Source organism: Rana temporaria, chromosome 3 (assembly GCF_905171775.1).
Source record: "Rana temporaria chromosome 3, aRanTem1.1, whole genome shotgun sequence".
In the NCBI taxonomy this organism is placed as follows: Eukaryota; Metazoa; Chordata; class Amphibia; order Anura; family Ranidae; genus Rana; species Rana temporaria.
In genome coordinates this window covers 411,472,788-411,495,631 of record NC_053491.1, presented here as the reverse complement: position 1 = coordinate 411,495,631, position 22,844 = coordinate 411,472,788, and the positions used below count along the sequence as shown (strand labels likewise).

The 22,844-nt window shown below is 44.5% G+C and overlaps 2 protein-coding genes across 4 annotated transcripts in view; both read left to right on the top strand.

The window, feature by feature from the left end:
* DBNL (drebrin like) overlaps nt 1-22,844 on the top strand; it is a 63,752-nt gene that overhangs the window by 9,152 nt on the left and 31,756 nt on the right. For all 3 annotated transcript variants that reach the window (XM_040346053.1, XM_040346052.1, XM_040346055.1), the window contains exons 2-4: nt 22,238-22,293; nt 22,507-22,619; nt 22,709-22,783. In XM_040346053.1, coding sequence (XP_040201987.1) covers nt 22,238-22,293; nt 22,507-22,619; nt 22,709-22,783 — 244 coding nt within the window. The remainder of the gene's footprint in view (nt 1-22,237; nt 22,294-22,506; nt 22,620-22,708; nt 22,784-22,844) is intronic.
* On the top strand, nt 1,012-4,150 carry LOC120933068. Its single transcript, XM_040346051.1, has 2 exons — nt 1,012-3,894; nt 4,061-4,150. The coding sequence occupies exon 1, from the start codon at nt 1,032-1,034 to the stop codon at nt 3,888-3,890; it is 2,859 nt and encodes a 952-aa protein (XP_040201985.1). The 5' UTR covers nt 1,012-1,031; the 3' UTR covers nt 3,891-3,894; nt 4,061-4,150.

The window sequence follows — 22,844 nt, the reverse complement described above, 5'->3', positions numbered from 1 at the left end:
GGTCAGATACAGAGCCCAAGGATAGAGTATCCTCTAAAGGCTCAAGGTTCAAATTGTCTCTGGAAGATGTGGATAATTTGTTAAAAGCCATCTATACCACCCTTGAAATGGAGGAGGAGGAGGTACAAATGTCTAAGCATGACCTTATGTACAAAGGTTTGCACAAAAAGAAAAGTAAAAACTTTCCAGTGCACGATTCCCTCCTTAATACGATCAAACTGGAGTGGGAGAGTCCAGAGAGAAAACCTTTCTTTTCCGGTAACCTAAAAAGAAGGTTTCCATTTGATGAGGATGCAGCGCTACCGTGGAATAAGAACCCAAAGTTAGATGCTCCTCTTTCAAAAGTTTCAAAAAATTCGGACCTGGCGTTTGATGACATGGGTACGCTAAAGGATCCTATGGACAAAAAATGTGATGTCCTTCTTCATAGAGCTTGGGATTCAGCTATGGGGAATCTCAAACCAGCTCTGGCCTCTACTTGTGTAGCCAGAAATCTGGAGGAATGGCTTACACAAATCCAAACCCATCTTTTAGCGGGTACTTCTAGGGAAGAGATTTTAAAATCCTTTCCTCTCCTTTTTAGTGCTGTGGGTTTTCTGGCAGATTCATCTGCGGAATCAGTAAGAATGACAGCCAGAACTTCAGCTTTAGTGAACTCAGCCAGAAGAAGCATTTGGCTTAAAACATGGTCTGGGGATGCAGCATCTAAATTACGATTATGTGGGCTTCCCCTAAACGGGGATCATCTTTTTGGCCCAGATTTGCAGGAGGCACTGGAACGTACGGCCGATAGGAAAAAGGCCTTTCCAGAAAAGAAAAAGCAGACGGGAAGAAAGTTTTTTCGTGGCCAAAATAAAGGCTTGCCATGGCAACAAGGTCCTAAAGAAAAGGACAATAGGCCCAAAAAACATTGGTCCGGGTACAAAGGCAAAGGGAGAGGAGGTGTGTTGTTTAACACACCTCAGCAGCCCGCCAAGCCACAATGACCAACATCTGCCAGTGGGGGGAAGACTGAGGGCCTTTCTCCCACAATGGGCAACCGTCACCTCAAGTCCCTTCATTCTGGATCTGGTGGCAAATGGATACAGGCTAGAGTTTTCCTGTCGGCCACCAGAACGACTCTTGATCACATCTCCTCCCAAAGATCGGGAGAAAGCAAGAGCTCTGGGTCTCCAAGTAGGAGAGTTGTTAGACCAGAAGGTCCTGATTCCGGTTCCTCGGTCAGATCAGAACAAAGGGTTTTATTCCCACATTTTTGTCATCAGAAAGCCGTCAGGAAAGTATCGGCTTATTCTGAATCTTCGGTCTCTAAATCAATCGATCCGATACAAACACTTCAGGATGGAGACAGTCTTCTCTATCAAGAATCTGCTTTACCCAAACTGTTTTATGGCCACGTTGGACCTCAGGGATGCTTACCTACATGTCCCGATCCATCCGGCTTTCCAGAGATTCCTGAGAATAGCAGTAAAGATGGGATCGGAAATCAGGCACTTCCAGTTTCAGGCCCTCCCCTTCGGTCTGTCCTCTTCCCCTCGTATCTTCACAAAGGTATTGGGGGAAGCGCTGGCGCCACTAAGATTAAAGGCGATAACTATCATCCCTTACCTGGACGATCTATTAATAGTGGCAGAGTCCCGCCAGAAATTACTAGCAGATCTTCAGACTGTACTCGACTTCCTTCAATCCCTGGGCTGGTTGATAAACAGGGAAAAGTCTTCCCTAGATCCAGCCCAGAAGGTGAAGTACCTGGGTTACGACTTTTGCTCAGTAGTCCAAAAAGTTTTTCTCCCAGAAGAGAAGGTCTCCAAGATGGTGCAAGCAGTGTCAGCCTTACAGACCAATCAGTTGGTTTCACTGAGGGAAATTTCAAGGACGGTAGGTCTCATGACCTCGTGTTTCCCTGCGGTACCATGGGCAAGGTTCCATCAGAGACCATTGCAGAGATTCCTTCTGGAAAATTGGGACGGGGACGCCAGGTCCCTAGAGTCAAAAGTTTGGTTACCGACCAAGGTAAAGAGAAGTTTGTGGTGGTGGAGGAAAAATCTGCACCTAACAAAAGGCCTGCCTTGGTCCATCTCGATATCCAAGAGGATCACGACGGACGCAAGTGCCTGGGGGTGGGGAGCCCACCTCAAAGACCAGGTCGCACAGGGGAAATGGTCCTTGAAGGAAGCAAGAGCCTCATCGAACCAGAGGGAGCTGCTAGCGGTGCAAAGAGCCCTGCAAGCTTTTCAATCGGAGGTCAGGGGTCACAATCTCCAGATCCTGTCAGACAACATTGCGACAGTGGCGTACCTCAACAAACAAGGAGGCACGAGGAGTCGAATTCTTCAAGGAATCGCACAAAACATTTTGTCTTGGGCAGAAGTAAATCTAGGCTCAATTTCAGCAGTGCACCTGAAGGGGACGCAAAACAGTTTGGCAAACTACCTCAGTCGCCACAGGGTGGAGCGAGACAATTGGTCACTTCATCCAGAAGTCTTTTTGGAGATCACCAACAAATGGGGTTGTCCCGAAGCGGATCTGTTCGCAAATCAGGACAACCGCAAAACAGAGGAGTTCTTTTCTCTAAACCCAGAGGATCGATCACTGGGGATAGATGCCCTGGCGAATCCGTGGCCCTTCAACCTCTGCTACGCATTTCCGCCAATCAGACTCATTCCGGAAGTGCTCCGGAAGTTTCTCCTAGAAGAAACAGATCTTATTCTGATCGCCCCCTTCTGGCCCAAGAGGCCATGGTTTTCCCTGCTACAGTCTCTGGTCTCGGAGCCTCCACTGAGACTTCAGAACAGAGAGGACTTGCTGTCGCAGGGTCCAGTGTCACACCCACAGGTGGTTTCATTAAGCTTGACAGCTTGGTATCTGAAGAGAAGATACTGAAGGCTCAGGGGTTTTCTGACAAGGTGATTAGAACCTTGGTAAATTGCAGAAAACCAGTCACTAGAGCCATCTATTCCAAGGTTTGGAAAAAGTTTAATTCATGGTTGTCTGAAAACCAAAGATCAACGCATGATGTTCCTTCTATTTTGGAATTTTTTCAAGAGGGTGTCGACAAGGGTCTTTCAGTTAGTACCTTAAAGGTACAGGCGGCAGCTATCAGCGTTTTCCTCCAGTTTTCTCTTTTGGAAAATCCCATGGTAGCTAGATTCTTTAAATCCATTTCAAGGGCCAGGCCAGTAGTGGTAAGAAGTTGTCCAACTTGGGACCTGTCCCTGGTACTTCAAACTCTGGTAGAGTTTCCCTTTGAGCCTTTGGAGGATATTTCTGTTAAATTACTTACCTTAAAAACTATTTTTTTAGTAGCTATTACCTCAGCTCGTAGAGTAAGCGAGTTACAGGCCTTATCAGTAAGGGAGCCTTTCCTCACGATTTTTGAGGATCGAGTTGTATTGAAAACTGATCCAGGTTTTTTGCCTAAGGTAGCTAGTACATTTCACAGATCACAAGACATTGTACTGCCATCCTTTTGTAGTTCACCACAGGGTGATCAGGAAAAGAAATTTAGTTTTTTAGATGTAAGAAGAACCCTTCTTGCATATTTGGAGGTCACCAAGGTCTTCAGGAAGACAGACGCTTTATTTGTCCTTTTTTCAGGTACACACAAAGGTAAAGGTGCATCTAAAGCCACATTGGCTAGATGGATTAAGCAGGCCATCTCAGAATCCTATAAAATCAGAGAAGTTCCTACACCTTTTGTTACAGCACATTCAACAAGAGCTTTGGCTGCATCTTGGGCTGAGAGGGCTGGTGCTTCACCAGAACAAATCTGTAAAGCTGCCACATGGTCCAGTTATTCGACCTTTATTAAACATTATCGCCTGGATCTGCTATCCGCTCAAGAACAGGCGTTTGGTCGAAAGGTCCTTCAGGCAGTTGTCCCACCCTAGACTGGTAAGTTCTGGCTCATCGTCTCATGGGCTGTCCTGGAAGACGCTTGAGAGAAAAGCTGAGTTAGGCTTACCGGTAACTCCTTTTCTGAGAGTCTTCCAGGACAGCCGGATTCCCACCCGGTTTTGTTGTATGGAAGTTATGTGTTATTAATGCATATGTTTTTCAGGGTAGTCCTACGGTTCTCGAGAAGACTGGCATGGGGCCTGGAGGACCGCCCTTTTATCTGGTGGGGGTTAACGTGTTTCCTGTCCTGGTAGGAGGAGCCCTAGGTCTCATGGGCTGTCCTGGAAGACTCTCAGAAAAGGAGTTACCGGTAAGCCTAACTCAGCTTTTTTTGCCTAAAATTAATGTCTGCAAGTGTAACGATTCTGTTAAAGGAATTTAATAGGTATTTATTCGTTTTTTTATCTATATCACCTCCGGCATTCACTTCTCTCATTCACTTCCTGGTTCGCGGCGCTCGTTCATGTAAGAACTACATTTCCCAGTATGAATTGCGGCACGCCCAGTAATTCACACCTCCTTGAAGTCTCTAAGGCCCCGTACACACGACCGGTTTTCTCGGCAGAATTCAGCCAGAAACTCGACGGGAGACGTATTCTGCCGAGAAAACCGGTCGTGTGTACACTTTTCGCCGAGGAAACCGACGAGGATCTCGTCGGGCCAAAAAGAGAACATGTTCTCTATTTCCTCGTTAGTCAATGGGAAAAGTTGGCTCGCCGAGATCCTCGGCGGCTTCCCAAGGAACTCGACGAGCAAAACGATGTGTTTTGCCCGTCGAGTTTCTCGGACGTGTGTACGGGGCCTAACACGTAGAGCGCGTCCTGCCACACAGATGTAGTTCCCAGGAGGGGGTGAGCACGTCACTGACCACCGCAGTAAAGCCTCCCTTCACGGTGGTCAGTAACAATCAGACAAGCAGGAATTGAACAGAACAGAGAAGAAATAGAGCAACTTCTGAGCAAAAATGAACAATGAGGAAGTGAAAAGAGGAATGTCTGCAGGTAAAGGATGCTTATTATGAAAAAAATGTTTTTCCTTTACAACCCCTTTAAGACCTCATGTACACTGCTGCTGGTAAACGGACATTTAGGAGCAGTTGGGAGTTTTTTTCAGCTTCCCCTGAACTCCCCTCTGTTGTCTTATCAGTTCATGTACACAGGGCTGTTTATAGTCGTTTCTAGTCAGAAATAGGTTCAAAAGCTGAGTTTACAGGCATTTCAAGCGCCAAACGCTTCTAAACACGCTAACTCGCGTTTAGCCGCAATTCGTTTACAGGCGTTTTTCATTTTTTGTCATTTATTTAAAAAAAAACATTAAACGCCTCCAAACGTAAATGTGGCTAAATGCAGTAAAATGGACGTTTTAATCGTGGGTTACTATCTGTCAAGTTAAATCTTTCAGGAGAGGTTGTAAAAGCATCCCATGTACATGAAGCCTTGTGATAAGTCTGTCTACTGCTGGATAAGACCATCCAATGGGTGGCTTTGTTTTCTATTATGTAGATAAAAAAAAAAAACATATTCAATGCAAAACAATATCTTTAATGCTGGGCATACACGGTTTAAATTTTGAAAGGATTTTCTTTCGAAAATTGTATATAATAATTTTTCGTACGAATTTTGCACCGTTAGTGGGCTGCAGCAACAGCCGATTTTTCGCAATCAAATTTGAGCAATCGGACATGTTGGAAATTTTTTGAAAAACAAACTAATTTATAATGAATGATGGGAGAAATGTAATAGAGAAAAAAATGCGCATGTGCAAGAGAAGAAAATTTCCGAAGAGAAAAGACGATTCCCGGCCACAAAATGTATTTTCTGTAGCAACATGAAGGCTTGGTCAGTCGAATTTCGAAAATCAATGGTGGCATCATCAGATCACAAAAAAAAAAAATCAGATTTTTGAAAAGATAATTAATTCGAAATTCGACCGTGTATGGCCTGCTTTACATTAAAGTTCACATAACAATGATAAAAGTGGTTGTTAAAGCGGAGTTCCACCCATTTAAAAGTCAGCAGCTACAAAAAGTGTAGATGCTGACTTTCAATAGTCAGACCATTGCCTGTCCCACGGTCCAGAGATGCGTGCGTACAAAGCCCTGCAGTGCCAGGGGGGAAGTGGGAGCTGGGGGCCTGTAAAAACTGGGTACACCCCCTCAAAAAAATGACATGCCAAATGTGGCATGTCAGGGGGGGTCACCAGCACTTTAAAGTGGGTGGAACACAGCTTTAAGCCACTATCTCATCTTTGTATCATCCCTTCTGTCAGATAAAAACCTGTATCCTAGTGCCTCTGCGTTATTAAAAATAAATAAAAATTCTACCTGCTTCAGGGGGCAGGGCACATTTTTCCCTGCTGACGTCAGCCGAGGAGTAGAGAGCCTGGAGTCACATGATCGCTGGGAGACACTATTAAAACAAGTAGAAATATATATATATATATTCACTCGGATACAGCTAGACCAAGGGAATGATAGAAAGGTCAGATAGTTTTGAAGCAGAAGGGAGGGGAGCAGAGTGGCGCTAGTGAGAGCTGACAGGCGGGGAGGGGGAAGGAGGACAGAGGGAGACAGGAGAGCTGCAGATAGCAGTACATGACAGAGGCGCGTACTCTGACATTTTTTTTGGGTGGGGTTAACGACCGCTTTAACTAGTCTACTGGGGCAATGTTTTTATTTTACGCACATGTTAAAATCAGCATTTCTACCACCTTCACAGCACTGTAGTGGTGCCTGGATCACTTTTACTTGAAAGCCCTTCACCAGCTGTAAAAAAAAACTTTTGGCTGCCTCTTAAAGGGGTTGTAAACCCCCTGATGGTTTTTCACCTTAATACATTCTATGCATTAAGGTGAAAAACCTTCTGTAGTGCTGCAACCCCCCCAGTGCTCCCATTTTACTTACCTAAACCCGGTTTTCTTATCCCCGGGGACGAGCACACCAGCTCTAGCCGGTGTCTTGTGTACTGATTGGATAGATTGATATCAGCACAGCCATTGGCTCCCGCTGCTGTCAATCAAATCCAATGATGCTGGGGCGGGGCCGAGTCTTGTTTCTGTGTCAATGGACGCAGAAGCAGGACTCGGGAGCGCGCCTGCATGGGTGGCCACTGTAGGAGATTGCTTTTTCCGATGTGGGCACACGATGTGGGGAGGAGCTATTAGCTCCACTGAGGGACCCCAGAAAAGGAGGATAGAGGCCACTCTGCGCAAAACAGAGTATGACATGTTGTTTAAAAAAACCCACAAAGGTTTAGTAACCCTTAAAAAAACAAAATGTATATAACCAAAGCTTGGTAGACAAGTGGTTAGGGCTGTATGGGGCTGAAACCTGTTAGAAGCATAGGTGTGCACAGCCTATTGCATTAGGGTGTGCACCCTAAAGATCAAACACATAGTACCGATTATTCATGATGAAAGGGAAGGGGTCGGTAAGTTACATATTTACCGGCCACTTCCCCCACTCATCCTAAAACATCCCGCAGCAACAGCTGGAGGGAGAGGAGAGTAGGGAAGCTGGAAGCGCTGTGAGAGGAAGGAGGTATGCATTTTATTCATAAACTCTTGTAAAGAGGATCTTCAGTCAGATGTGCCCAAAATTTTTTTTTTAGCTGCTGGCTATTAATAAACAGACACTTACCTGGCCTCACCCAGACCAATTCTTCATCTGTCTCTGGGTCCTCGGCGCTGGCATCCTAATTGTGGGCAGTTTTTAATTTTAATCTTTTAATATCACTTTTAAGCTTAGAATAGGTGAGAGGGGCTAGGTAGTTTTTATTAAAAGAAAAATATATGCTACCCTCCTAGAACTACATCCTCATCCACCTCCAAGCAGTGTGTGGGCAGGCTCTTGACAGCAGCATTGTTCTTCTAGGAAAGGAATGGGTACATTCATGTGCAGTGGGGACAGATGGTTTCAGGATAGAAAGTGGGAGGACATCGGGAAATGGATGTTCTCACTGCAAAGTGTGAACCCAGAAACGCTCAGCTCAAAAAATGCGTAGGGAGCAGACGTGTATGTGAAAAACAGTTGTGTAACACATTTTGGGCATCGCCACACACACACAGAGACATAATCTGTTTAAGGCTCCTTTCACACGGTTGGGCTAGTCAGGTCCGCCTGTCAGTTTTTTTTGGCGGACCTGAACGGCAGCTCCATTCTTCTCTATGGAGCGTCGGATGTCAGTGGTAACATGTCCGCTGATATCTGACCCGATACGTCACCATCCGTCCATATCGGTTCGGGTGAGATGTGATAAATGGACATGCTGTCCGATCTCTCCATAGGAGACAGCGGCGCTGGACAAGCCCCTCCCCTCTCAGTGAGCAGAGAGGGACCTGTCATCTGCCAGCTCAGCGGAGATCCACGGAGGAATACCATTTGTACCATTTGTTTTTTGCCATTTTGCAGGCGTATGTAGTTGTGATACTTGACATATTTGTAGCTTTGTAAAGGGGCAGAGAGGCCTTCCAGGCTGGCATTGTAGGTGTAGAAGGCTTCTTTCAACTCAAAATTTTTATTTTTATAAGTTAATAAATAAAATGAAGTTTCTATCGCCTACATTAGATTCTATGTCTCCCTTCCCCCACCCCCAGAAGGCAGATTTTGAGATTTCGGGAAATTGGATTGCGGTAAGCTGAGATGCATAATTAACCAGATCATACAAAAAGGTTTTAATATGAGGACAATTCCAGACAATGTGTATGAAATCTGCCTGATCATGGGGGCACACTTGGCGGATGAAGAAGGGTAGGTTCTGCAAGTTTAGCTGGTGTTAGTGAAGATAAATTATAGTGGATTAGTTGATCCCTAGCAGAAAACAGGTTCCCAACCCATGCCAGTCTGCACGGCTGTAATAATTAACCATATCTAGATCTAACATTCCTGTAGACACTTGATAAAGGTTTGTTGAGATCAGTTATGTCCTCCTACAAAACGCTGGCCAGTCCCGAATCTGAGATTGGTAGGCTTGTCTATGTTGTAAGTATCTAAAGAGGTAGTGGTTTGGAAGTTTGGAAATTTGTAAGTTTTATAAATAACATATTTTTTTTTAATTAAATAAGACAACAGTAAAGTTAGCCCAATTTTTTTTTATATTGTGAAAGATAATGTTACGCCGAGTAAATTGATACCCAACATGTCACGCTTCAAAATTGTGTCCTCTCGTGGAATGGTGACAAACTTTTACCCTTTAAAATCTCCATAGGCGACGTTTAAAAAATTCTACAGGTTGCATGTTTTGAGTTAGAGGCTGTCTAGGCTAGAATTATTGCTCTCGCTCTACCAATCGCGGCGATACCTCACATGTGTGGTTTGAATACTCACGTGTGCATTCGCTTCTGCGCGCGAGCTTGGCGGGACGGGGTGCGTTTTTTGGCTCCTGGATTCCAAGCAAATTTTGTCAAACCCTGCTTTAAATGGTTCCAGCCGGAGGTCACTACAGCACCCACTTGGATGCATAGCCATTTCAACAGGAACATGTGCGTCAGGATTAGTACGTAGGAAACAAAGGTAAATCTCCCCAATGGGATACAGATGGTAAAGGAAACTGTCAGGGGTTATAACTGTTTCTTGCTCTATGCAAAGTGGGGAAAAAAAAAATTGTGCCTGTAAATTTACATTTAAGCTCTGAAAACCGTATCGATAATCTATCTCAGGATGTTCACACTACTGGGTCAGGTATGTCTAGAGCAGGGATCCTCAAACTACGGCTCTCCAGCTGTGGTGGAACTACACTTCCCATGAGGCATTGTAAAACTCTGACATTCACAGACATGACTAGGCATAATGGGAATTGTAGTTCCTGAACAACTGGAGGGCCGTAGTTTAAAGACCCATGGTGTAGAAAGTGTGGAAGCATTGGGTCCTTCCATAATGGTATATACAATGAGTAGAGGTAGGTGTAAAGGGTACGATGCCGTGATGCAATTATAGTGGATTTTATAGATATTGTTTATGTAGGGGTGCAACGGATCACAGTTGATCCGTGATCCGAACGGGTCACCCCCTTCGGATCGGATCACACTGTGATCCGCCGATTGCCACGGCTCCGGAGCTAGGCCGAAGCCGCGGCCTTTCCTAATGTTACGGCGGCGGCTTCGGCCTACCTCCGGAGCCGCGGCCATCTTGCTACACCCGGCGGCGGCCCTCCTCTGTTTACACCCACAGAGGAGGAGCCCGCACTCGGACACACTGCTGCTCGGGGAGTGCCTGTCGGTACTAGCTGAGGGGGGGTCACTGTACTGAGGACTGAGGAGGGGTCACTGTACTGAGGGGTCACTGTACTGAGGGGTCACTGTACTGAGGGGTCACTGTACTGAGGGGTCACTGTACTGAGGGGTCACTGTACTGAGGGGTCACTGTACTGAGGGGTCACTGTACTGAGGGGTCACTGTACTGAGGGGTCACTGTACTGAGGGGTCACTGTACTGAGGGGGGGGGGGTCACTGTACTGAGGAGGGGGGGATCACTGTACTGAGGAGGGGGGGATCACTGTACTGAGGAGGGGGGGATCACTGTACTGAGGAGGGGGGGATCACTGTACTGAGGAGGGGGGGATCACTGTACTGAGGAGGGGGGGATCACTGTACTGAGGAGGGGGGGATCACTGTACTGAGGAGGGGGTCACTGTACTGAGGAGAGGGGGGGGTGTCTGCACTGAGGGGGTACTATAGTTGGTGGGGGGGGGACATGTGGATATTACAGTGGGGGAGATTTTTTTTCTTTTGCCGATACGAAAAATGATCCGATCCGTGACTCCTGATCCGAGGAACGATCCGAACCGTGAGTTTTTTGATCCGTTGCACCCCTATGTTTTTGGGTGAAAAGACTTGGGGACAAGAAGCAGTCGGTGATGCAAGGCCTTATATGATCCCTCAGCTGCAGTGTCTAGAGGTTTGTGAGTGCCAGTCCCTATGTGTACCCCCATTCCACAGAAGCCCTGAGGTAAACCTGTCTGTGTTTTACCTCTTGGAAGTGGAGGTTTCTAAGGAAAAGGCAGGGAGTACCTTTTATTTGTATGAGCTTTATTTTTGTATTTAGTGGTAACAAGGTTTTCCAGGCATTCAAATTGTTTTTAGGACGTATAAGGAGAGGTGAGATATCCAAAGGGCTGAAACTCGGTACTGCTTTAGTTTTTTCAAAGCCCAGATATTTTGAGACCTAATGGAGTGGAACAAGGAGGGAGCAAGTCCAAAGGATCCGATGGATCTAATGGCAGGATTTTAGACTTTCCCCAGATGACTTTCAGTCCAGTATAAATGGAGAGGTTGTTTAAAATGCATAGGGTTTCCTGTAGGGATGCACCTGTATCCTCCTCCTTTTCCAGGCTGTCTATGTTCAAACCACAGAGCTAGCATTTTCACACATTCTTATCACAGGTTTACTCTAAAGAGGATTGGAATCCAAGGTCTGCATATGTTGCAGCTCCCGGCCCTTAAAATAACTTTCAGTGAAAGCTATAAAACAATACACTAATTAAAGAAAAACCCTACTTCTGGTTTTAGGCATGCTCTTCTAGGCAAGGGTGACATCATGTGATCATGGAAAAGCTAAGGATCCCAAATCCTGCAAGAATGCGTTTCCTTGAAATGTTACATGACTTCTCATAGGACATGAGATATAGCTAAGGGGTAGGGCAAAAAAAAAAAAAAAAAAAATTATATATATATATTTATATATAGATATATCTATATATATATATATATATATATATATATATATCTATCTATCAGGGGTTGACAAATTTGCTTGGAATCTAGGAGCCAGCTAAAAAAGTTAGGAGCCAGAAAACGCGCCCCGTCCCGACGAGCTTGCGCGCAGAAGCGAACACATACGTGAGCAGCAACCGCATATGTAAACGGTGTTCAAACCACACATGTGAGGTATCGCCGCGATTGGTAGAGCGAGAGCAATAATTCTAGCCCTAGACCTCCTCTGTAACTCAAAACCTGCAACCTGTAGAATTTTTTTAACGTCGCCTATGGAGATTTTAGGGTAAAAGTTTGTCGCCATTCCACAAGCGGACGTAATTTTGAAGCGTGACATGTTGGGTATCAATTTACTCGGCGTAAAATTATCTTTAATAATATTAAAAAAATGGGGATAACTTTACTGTTGTCTTATTTTTAAATAAAAAAAAGTGTATTTTTTTCCCAAAAAAGTGCGCTTGTATGACCGCTGCGCAAATATGTTGTGACAGAAAGTATTGCAACGATCGCCATTTTATTCTCTAGGGTGTTAGGATAAAAAATATATATATAATGTTTGGGGGTTCTAATTAGAGGGAAGAAGATGGCAGTGAAAATAGTGAAAAATTACATTAGAATTGCTGTTTAACTTGTAATGCTTAACTTGTAATACCAACGGCTCACCCCCCTTCCAAGCCAAGTCGCCAGGATCCTATTTCTAGTCGCCATGGCGACCAGGCGCCCGGGATTTGTCGAGCCCTGATATATATATATATATATATATATATATATATATATATATATATATATATATATATATATATATATATATATATATATATATATATATATATATATATATATATTATAGCTTTCATTGAACATTTTTTAGAGGTTAGAGCGCTGCAGCTCAGAGGCGGCTCTAGATTTTGTGAGGCCTTAGTTAAAATTTAAACATGGGGCCCCACTCACGCCCTTTCCAGAAACAGAGCATGTTATTACTGCTGTTGCTTGTGTGTGTCAGGAATGTGTACTGCGCCAATCGCATGGGATGAATAGGAGAGGAGGGTCAGCAGGGACGATGATCTTTCTCCCAGGTTCCTCCTCATGTGGTCTGTCATTGGACACGTCAGAGGCGAGGAGGCACCTGGGAAAAGCGCCCTTGGCTCTGTTACTCTGGGCTGGCAGGCAACAACTAGCATGGCGTAGGAGATGCTGCGGGCACCAGCAACTTGCCAGTAAAGTGTCTGGGTGGATTCCTGGCACTAGCGGTGGGAGAGTTCAGTGCGGCCGCCTGGAGAGTTGTGCTGTCAGCCAGGCTTCTGTATTCAGAAGTGACAGCGATGATCAGAAAGCATAGGGCAGCACCGGAAATAGTGGAATGCCACCCTGGTGATTGACCACAGGTAAATTAGGTGGCTGCGAGGCCCCTGTCAGTGCAAGGCTTTAGGCGACCGCCTAATTAAAGAGCCGCCTCTGCTGCAGCTTAAAGCGGAGGCTCACCCTCAAACTTAACTTTATAACAATCATGTCTGCAGCCTTAATACATGCCTCTAACGTTGTCTTTTTTTTTTCCTATCTGAACCCTTACCTGTCTTAAGCCTCACTTCCGGGTCTTCTTCCCTGCGGGCAGTGGACGTGTCGCTCCTTTTCCCCGACGAGGCGTAATTGGAAGCTGTGCGCAAGGTCTCCTGGGAGTGACGTTTCAACACTCACAGGAGACCATCCGAAATAGCTAGGCGTGTATTCCCACGCTAGCTCGAGTGTCACGTGACGCGGGAAGTGGGTCACATGACTCGCAAAGCGCGTCATGTGACTAGGAATCCAGGAAGTGTTTGCTTGTGGGATTCAAAATGCCCACATGCAAGATGGAAAAGGCCAGGACTGTTTTTTTAAGGTATTATTTTTTGCGAAAACGGAGCGGACGTACGAGCGGCTAGCAGGTGAGTAGTAGCCTACTAGCTATATTACCATGCATTGGAGATTTAAAAAAAAAACGCGGAACCTCCGCTTTAAGCGATCCTTGCACACAAGGCCCACTTTCTGTAGCCCACTCTTTATTTTAGAGTCAGGTTGGTTGTCAGGAAGATCAGCCAGCAACCAGCATAGCAGGAATTTAGTGGCAGACGGACTTTGAGCCCGGTGCACAGTTTTGCTTGTGTGCCTGTGGCATGCCTCCTATGAGAGCCGCCATAATATTAGACATGGAAGTCCTCTGACACATTGGCAATGTTAAAATGGTCTCTTTAATGTCTTAGGCTCCATTCACATCTAGGCGGACAAAATCGCGGCGTTTTGTCCCGCGAATTGCGGCGGCAAATAGCGGCGTTTTGTACCGCGATTTGCAGGGACAAAACGCCGCGATTGTCCGCCTAGATGTGCCCCTAGGATGTGCCCCTCTATGGAGATGGTCCCCGAAAGCCGCCTGAAAAAAAGGTCCGGGACCTTTTTTCAGGCGTCCGGCATTCGGCGTGGAGATGTGAACCATCTCCATAGAGGGCAATGTGTTTCCAGCCCTCTGGCGGCAGTGGCGTCACACTACAGGCGACAAAACGCCTAGGTGTGAATGGGGACTAAGTGTAAAATTTCACAAGTAAGGGGGTTATTCTGCAGCTTTGTTTCTGGCATTGTATGTCAGATACTTACTTTTAAATTGTATTATGTGAAAAAATAAATAAATTGCTCTATAAAAAATGTGCCCCGTTTAGTAAGTTGAGATTAACATAATTGCATGGAATGTTAATTCATTCTCAGTAATGCGCTTTCATCAGTTGACAATAATTCTTTAATGTTTTTTTTTGTTTCGGAATTGCTAGAATGGTCAGACGATGACAACACAAATACACGGGGATAATCCAAGGTCTTAAAATGTCTTCTATTCTAATTGACGTAGAAGAAAGACTCTTCCCAGTGTAGTAGGCAGTCTGGAGCAGATAAGGTTATGTACATATATAGAGAGCTTCTCATGCAGCCTGCTAAGGCAGGACTGATCCTTGTAATGATTATGATCTGGCACAAAAGCAAACCCCAAGCTGGGTCCCACCCATATAATTATACAATGAAAGTATATCATTGTGAGGTCACCAGCCTGCCCTGTATTTGTGTGTGTGTGTGTGTGTGTGCGCGCTCAAGGTTTTTTTTTTTTTTTTTTTTTTTCAGTCCATGCAGCAAAGATTTTAGCTTTGTTTTTTCCTCTCAATCTTTGTATGTAGAAGTAAAGTTGGTCTTACAACAATTTTTCACCAAACACTATAAAGATTGGTCTAATCTGAACTGTTTGCCATTCGGATTGTTTGTACTACAGGTGGGGCCAGCTTTGCAGGGTTGTCACAGTGAATCCATGGACTTAAAGCGGAGGTTCACCCGCACATGACACTTTTTACCCTTAGCTTAATGCTCGTTTTGTCTAGGGGAATCGGCTAGTTGTTTTAAAATATGAGCTGTACTTACCATTTACGAGATGCATCTTCTCCGCCGCTTCCGGTCGGTGCGCAGGCGCAGTATAGAGCTGCGCCGATGTTCGGCTTCTTTCGGCTACTAGTGACGCGATGGATGCGACCGTCGGAAGCCTGTCGGAAGACTGTCAATCAAGAAGGAACGCCGGCTCCCGAAGACCCATACCCGGAAGCGACGGAGAAGATGCATCTGGAAAACGGTAAGTACAGCTCATATTTTAAAACAACTAGCCGATTCCCATAGACAAAACGAGCATGAAGCTAAGGGGATTGCTTGAAAAAACAGTTTTATGGGTGAACTCCCGCTTTAAGTCCCTAGAAATCAACGTTCTTTTTCTATGCCCTATAGCAGGGGTTTCTAAACTTTTGAAACAAAAGGCCAGTTTTCTGCCCTTCAAACTTTAGGGGTCCACACTGTGGCCAGTGAGAATAGAATATGCCCTGGAATGGGTAGAAGTAAGCAAAGCCATAGGCCTTGTGGTCAGTGGGAGTAAAACAAATGGCATCATTGGTGTCAGTGGGAGAATTAGTTCCCCATCTTGTCAGTGGAATGAATAGTGGCCTGTCTTTGGTGTTGGAGGAACGAATAATGCCTCGTATCACTGGAAGAAATAGCGCTCCAAGGGCCCAATTAAAGGCAAGAAAAGAGCCACATTCGTGGCCATAGTTGGGAGACGCATGCTCTATAGAAACCTGTCTTGCGGCAGTGCGAACGCTCGGGCGACTGCAGTGTGAAAGCAGCCATAAGATGAATTCCAGGTATGGTAATTTTTACATAGCTACATTGGTCCAGCTTGGAACAATGCAAGTACAGTATCTCACAAAAGTGAGTACACCCCTCACATTTTTGTAAATATTTTATCTTTTCATGTGACAACACTGATGAAATGACACTTTGCTAAAATGTAAAATAGTGAATGTACAGCTTGTATAACATTGTACATTTGCTGTCCCCTCAAAATAACTCAACACACAGCCACTGCTGGCAACAAAAGTGAGTACACCCCTAAGTGAAAATGTGCTAGTTGGGCCCAAAGTGTCAATATTTTGTGTGGCCACCATTATTTTCCAGCACTGCCTTAGCCCTCTTTGGCATGGAGTTCACCAGAGCTTCACAGGTTGCCACTGGAGTCCTCTTCCACTCCTCCATGACAACATCACAGAGCTGGTGGATGTTATAGACTGTGCACTCCTTCACCTTTCCTTTGAGGATGCCCCACAGATGCTCAATAGGGTTTAGGTCTGGAGACATGCTTGGCCAGTCCATCACCTTTACTCTCAGCTTCTTTAGAAAGGCAGTGATCATCTTGGAGGTGTTTGGGGTTGTTATCATGTTGGAATACTGCCCTGCGGCTCAGTCTCTGGAAAGGGATCATGCTCTGCTTCAGTATATCACAGTACATTTTGGCATTCATGGTTCCCATGACAAAAATAAAATGGCCCTTTAAGAGCTATGGGCAGAAGTGACATTTTGACATTGCTTCTGCCCTGCTATGGTATGGACACAGATGGGGGCCATCTTGCCCTCATTCGTATCCATGCCCAGCTAGGAAGAGGACCCGATCGCATCCACCGCTACCGATGGCTTTGGTAAGCAGCGGATGGCGAATCCGCCGCAGAGACCACCATTATCGTTAACCGGACCGCCGCCTGAAGAGATGGATACCTGGGTTATGGTAGCAGCTGCTGCCATTACCGAGATATCCCTATTCAAAGTGCCAACGTATATAGTCGTGTGGCAGTCGGTAAGTGGTTAAAAGAGGCTTCCTTCTGGGACGACAGTTATGCAGACCAATTTGATGCAGTGTGCGGTGTATGGTCTGAGCACTGATAGGCTGACCTCCCACCCCTTCAACCTCTGCAGAAATGCTGGCAGCACTCATACGTCTATTTCCCAAAGACAACCTCTGGATATGACGCTAAGCATGTGCACACAACTTCTTTGGTCGACCATGGCAAGGCCTGTTTTAAGTGGAACCTGTTCTATTATTAAGCCTCTGTATGGTCTTGGCCACCATGCTGCAGCTCAGTTTCAGGGTCTTGGCAATCTTCCTATAGCCCAGGGATGGCGAACATTGGCACCCCAGATGTTTTGGAACTACATTTCCCATGATGCTCATGCACTCTGCAGTGTAGTTGAGCATCATGGGAAATGTAGTTCCCAAACATTTGGGGTGCCAAGGTTCGCCATCACTGGCCTATGCCATCTTGATCAACAATTTTTTTTTTCAGATCTTCAGAGAGTTCTTTGCCATGAGGTGCCATGTTGGAATTCATTGTAGTAAGAACTGGTACTCTAATCATCTCCACTAGCTTCTGGGTCTCATGCCGTGCACTGCTGCATTTTGAACACAGAAGGTTGCTCACCCAGTACAGGAACTATCAAAGAAACACATTTTCTAAATGAATGCAAAGCTTTCTTTGATTTGACAAGGTGGAGAGGCAGGGCGGTGTTGTCACAATCTCCACCTCATCTAATCAGAGAACACTTTGCATTTATTGAGAAAATGGAAAGTGTTCTAAATGACACCCATGCAGAGTGGGCAAACTCCTATGTTCAGTAAGACCCCTTTGACACTGGGTCGGTTTGCAGGCGTTGTAACGCTAAAAATAGCTCCTGCAAACTGACCTGCGCTAGCAGGACCTTAAAAAAAAAAGTCCTGCTAGCAGCATCTTTGGAGCAGTGAAGGAGCGGTGTGTATACCGTTCCTCCACCGCTTCTGCCCATTGAAATGAATGGGGCACTGCGGCTATACCGCCAGCAAAGCGCCTCTGCAGAGGCGCTTTGTGTTGTTTTTTTTTTTTTTACCCTTTCTCGGCCGCTAGCGGGGGTAAAACCGCCCACTAGCGGCCGAATAGCGCCGCGACATTGACGGTAAAGCGCCACTAAAAATAGAGATGCTTTACCCCCACTCCAGTGTGAAAGGGGCCTAAGCAGCAGTGTAGCTGCTTGGCACGGGACCCAGAAACTAGTCATCACTGTAGTAGTGGTACGTTCTACAGTGATTTCCAACTTCCAGGGGCATCCGACAGGTATGGCACATGTATATGTGCATTGCTCCAAGACCAATGTAACTGTAAAAATTGCCATACCTGGAATTCATCTTTAAAATCAAATTTGTTACACAATGATTTCAAAGATGTGACACAAGCGACAATTTACTTTAGCGATCATGCAACACTGTACCCAAATACATTTTTTAGCATTTTTTTCACACAAAGCTTTCTTTTGGTGGAATTTATTCACTGCTAAGTTTTAAATTTTTTGCTTAAAAACAAAAGAATAACAAAAAATATTGTTTTTGTCAGAAAGTAATGTAAATAAGTAATTTTTCTCCTCCACTGATGAGGTGGCACTTATGGGGATGGCACTGATTGGCATAACTGGGCACAGATTGACTTCACTAATGGGCACTGTTGGGGGATGCATTGTAATAAGGGTACTGATGATCAGTGCTCCGATTACCTTTACACATCTTCCCTGTGAGAAGATGCAGCTGATTGGCGCTCCTCCCCTCACTATGTGTTAGGGGAGGAGCCAAGAAATGGCATCTCCTTGTTTACATGTGATCGGTCGATCACCTGGACAAAGAGCCACGGTTAAATTGGGTCTTGTCATATGACCTCATCCCAGAACGAGAGCCGAACCGCTTCGCTGTCATTTGACGCGGATGGACAGCAGGTGGTTAAAGGGGTGCAGTGCATTTGAAGTGCTTTTGTAGCATGTTACCTACATTTATGGTGAAGAAAAATGTAGCATGCTCTTTTTTCTTTTTCTTTTTTTTTTTTTTTTTTTTTTAACTGTAGGGCTGCAACCAACGATTATTTTCATAATCAATTAGCTGGCCGATTATTGTTTCGATTAATCGGATAATAATTTTAAAAATAATTTTTTTTTTTAAATTTTTACATTTTTTTTTTGGCCAATTTGTTGTTGGGCAGATTACAAAACGCAAATTGCCGCAAAAACACATTACATGCTTTTCTGCAGCTTCTCTATTGAAGTATATTGAACCAAAAAAACAAAATGGCACCGTTTTGCGTTAAAAAGTCCTTGCCCTTTCCAAATCCGCAGCAGCTGAAAAAAAATCATGGATGTGAACGTGTCCCATAGGAAACCATGTAAATGAACTGTAGTGTGTTTCTGCAAAAAGCACCAAAAAACAAAGGTGTGATTCAGGCCTGAGATGTTTAGTAACATAAAGGGGTTAAAAAAACTAAAATAAGTACAAAAAGAGCAAATAATCGCTACTGTAAGGGGTTCATTTTTTTTTTTTTTACTGTGGGACAGTGAAAGTAAGATTTACAGTAGTGATTTGCTTTTTTGTTCTATAAAGGGCTAATTTTAGTTTTTTTAACCCCATTATGTTACTGGCCGATTAATCGATTGCAATTTTCATAATCGATTAGTTGTCGATTAGTTGTTTCGGCCCTATTTAACTGCACTGCAATGATGTGAACTATGCCCGTAAGATTGCCTTTTATTTTGGGCTGTCAATGCAGTTTGAGTGCAGTTCATAATGTGTCCAACTGCATCCATCTGTAAAAGGGCCCTCAAAAATGCATTGCACCAGGCAGTCTAATAGTGTATGGTCATCATTACTTTATAAGTGCATTATACTTTTATTCTAGTCTTATAATTCAACATATTTTGTTTTATAATAATTTGTGCTGCAGTATTTTATGGAGGAGTTGGCAGATGTTTATTCCATAGAATGAGATGGAAATATAACCGCTTCAGAAACATTGCCATTGGACATTTATCTGATGATCTTGTTGAGTTGTGCATGTTCCTTGTTCTGCTCTGTGCTCACAGATTGTGGAAGTCTGTGTGGGGATGTGTGGGAAGTGTGTGTGTTTAACCCACTTTGTTCCAGACTCTCATTGGTGGGGAGAACGGGGGAGGTGTGATGAAAGACAATACAGTGCTATGGTGACGCTTTAGGATGGCGGTGACACAGTAAAGTGTTCCCAGTAATTGTGGTTACGTGTGCTAAAAAGACGATGACCACATCATAACTTGTGTAATTCATCCTTTGCTCTATGATTGTGTACATCCTTCCTTTTGTGTTCCAGCATCAGATGGTATTGCATCACTTCTGGCCAACCAATGGCTCTGTAGAACGTCAAGTGCCAGCATTGATCACATCGCTTGCCCTGACATTTCTTGTACAAACTGAGCTGTGTTCTGTTAGGGGATCCATAGAACATACAGTTACAGGTTCTAATGACAGAGCTGTTTAGATAGAACTAGTAATAGTTTATATCCCGTTCTGAAACTGGTGGGTTGCTAATATGCATATCACTTTTTTAGCATTATTGGTCAAAAAACGGACCGATATTGCTTCAAGGGGTTTTACCTGGTTGATGCATGCAGCTGTATCCATCACCCCGGTACCATTTTTTTTTTAGAGTGGATGGTCGACTTTATTGTAATAACCAATGCTGTTATTACAAACATCGCCCCCTCCACTTCCTGCCACTTTCCGCCTCCTGCCGGGCTCTCCTGTCCTACCCGGGTCGGCCGAGCAACCAGCCAACGCTTCCGCCGGCTGGCCAAAGACCCGAACAAAGCCCATGCATTATTCGGCTCTTGGATCTAGTAATCTGGAAGCGATGTCACAACATCACTTCCTGAAATACTGCCATCTTAAAGGTGCCAGTTTAAAAAAATAAAGTATTCAGAAATGCAGATCTTTTTTTTTTGAATTCTTTGAAGAGCAGAGAAGGGGTTTGGGGTATTATAGACCCTCGATCCCTCCATAAAGAGTACCTCTCACATGCCTATTAATGTCACAAGGGATGTTTACATTCCTTGTGACAGCAATAACCGTGATAAAAAACAAAACAAACAGAATGTAAAAGGACACTGTAAAATGTATTTTTAAATGTACAAAATATAGAGTGGTGGCCGAAATATCGGTATCGTATCGGCACAGAAAAAACAATATTTGTCGATCCCTACTAAGTAACGGTATGGTTTTACTGATACTCCCACATCATTCACACTGTAAGATCTACTAAGCATTATATTTCACCTTGTTAACCTGATAAATACCATATCATAGTTTTCGCATGTTGGTCTAGAGTAAGGATGAGCTCCAGCGTGTTTGCATGGTACACGTGCAGAGCCCGCCAGGAAGTCTCGGGACAATGTCTCTCTGGCTGTGATTAGCGCAGCGCCGTGCAGACTTCCTGGCGGGCTCTGCACGTGTACTATGCGAACACGTTGGAGCTCATCCTTAGTCTAGAGAAATGTTTGCTTCTGGTATAATAATCCTGTATGGCTATGTCTATAGTTTTGTATTTTTCTGCAAAGTAGTTTGGAGACCTGGATCCACATGAAAATGTGTTGAATTTTTTGATGGTTTCACAGACTGAAAAGTCATTATCCGGGTATGATTACATAGTCTCCCCCCCCCCCCCCCAACTCTGAAGCCTTTACATATGCTAACCTGGGGTACCTAACCAATTGGCTCATCATTTTAAAATATATTTGGGAAATTTTTGATGTTGGTAATGGTATACCAATATTTCTCATAATAGAAGGGTATTAACTATTAACCAAGTTATTTGCCATTTCATGGATAGGAGGGATGGGAGAGATCCACCTTTGTGCTATTCACGTTCAGGCAACATACAGTAAATAGAGGATGGTGGTGATCCACTAATGCCTTGCCAGAGTTTCTCCACTGCCAGTACCCTGTGCTGCGGGGTATGGGGGAGCATGTGACAGCGCTGGGGTCTCAATTGGTTAGACTTGAGCATTGTCGCATAACACCTTACCTGCTCCGTGTAATGGTTTTGCATAGAGCAGCTCTGATCCCCCTCTTCTCTGGTCCCCTGCCAGCACTCCTGGCTCCTCCCAACCCCCCCCCCCCAATCAAACTAAGTTTTGACGCATTTCCACTGATATCTTTTTGAAGTCTACGAGACCAAAAACGCAACCTGCTGCGGGCAAAAAAGTCTCTGACCCTTTCCAAAAAAATGCACTGGTTGAAATCGCACACATGACCCATGACCTTCAACACAGAGTTTAGTATAGTCCTTACAATAACAAGTTCGTTCCTTTTTTTTTTTTTGGAAAAAGGGAATCTGTATGGATTTTATTACCGAGTGCCTGAATAGACTTGTATTGATCGTAGTAACGCAGCCTATTGTTTCAAGGTGTCTGATTCTGATCTAACATTTCATTTCAGGGCTTTGTACACATATGAAGGAAACAGCAATGACATCAGACTTGCGGGGACTGGAGGTGTGTGGTTTTTATTTTACACTAATCTCCATACCGAATTGCTATGTTGCTGTAGTTGGGTCTAACCACGTCCGTGTGTGTATGTATAAACTGCAGTCAGCTAAGTTTCATATTGCTTCTTCTACATACATAATGTGTACCTTTTTGTCTTCTATGTCCTCCCTTATTCATCAGCTGTCTTTTTCCCTTCATGTTTCCTCTAATATTCCACAGATGGTGGTCTGGAAGAACTGGTGGAAGACCTGAGCAGTGGGAAAGTCATGTATGCCTTCTGCAGAGTGCAGGACCCCAACTCGGGTCTTCCCAAATATGTCCTCATTAATTGGGTGAGTAAAGGAACAACATCGCTAATTTGCTCATTCATTGATTTTATCCTAGTTCTTATCTTGCTTATGTTTTGTTCGATCTCTTATAGACCGGGGAGGGTGTGAAAGATGCCAGGAAAGGAGTGTGTGCCAATCACGTCAGCACCATGGCAAACTTCTTAAAGGTACAAGATCACCGAATGCCCATATTGTATTGATGAAAATTATTCTCTAGATCAGGGGTCT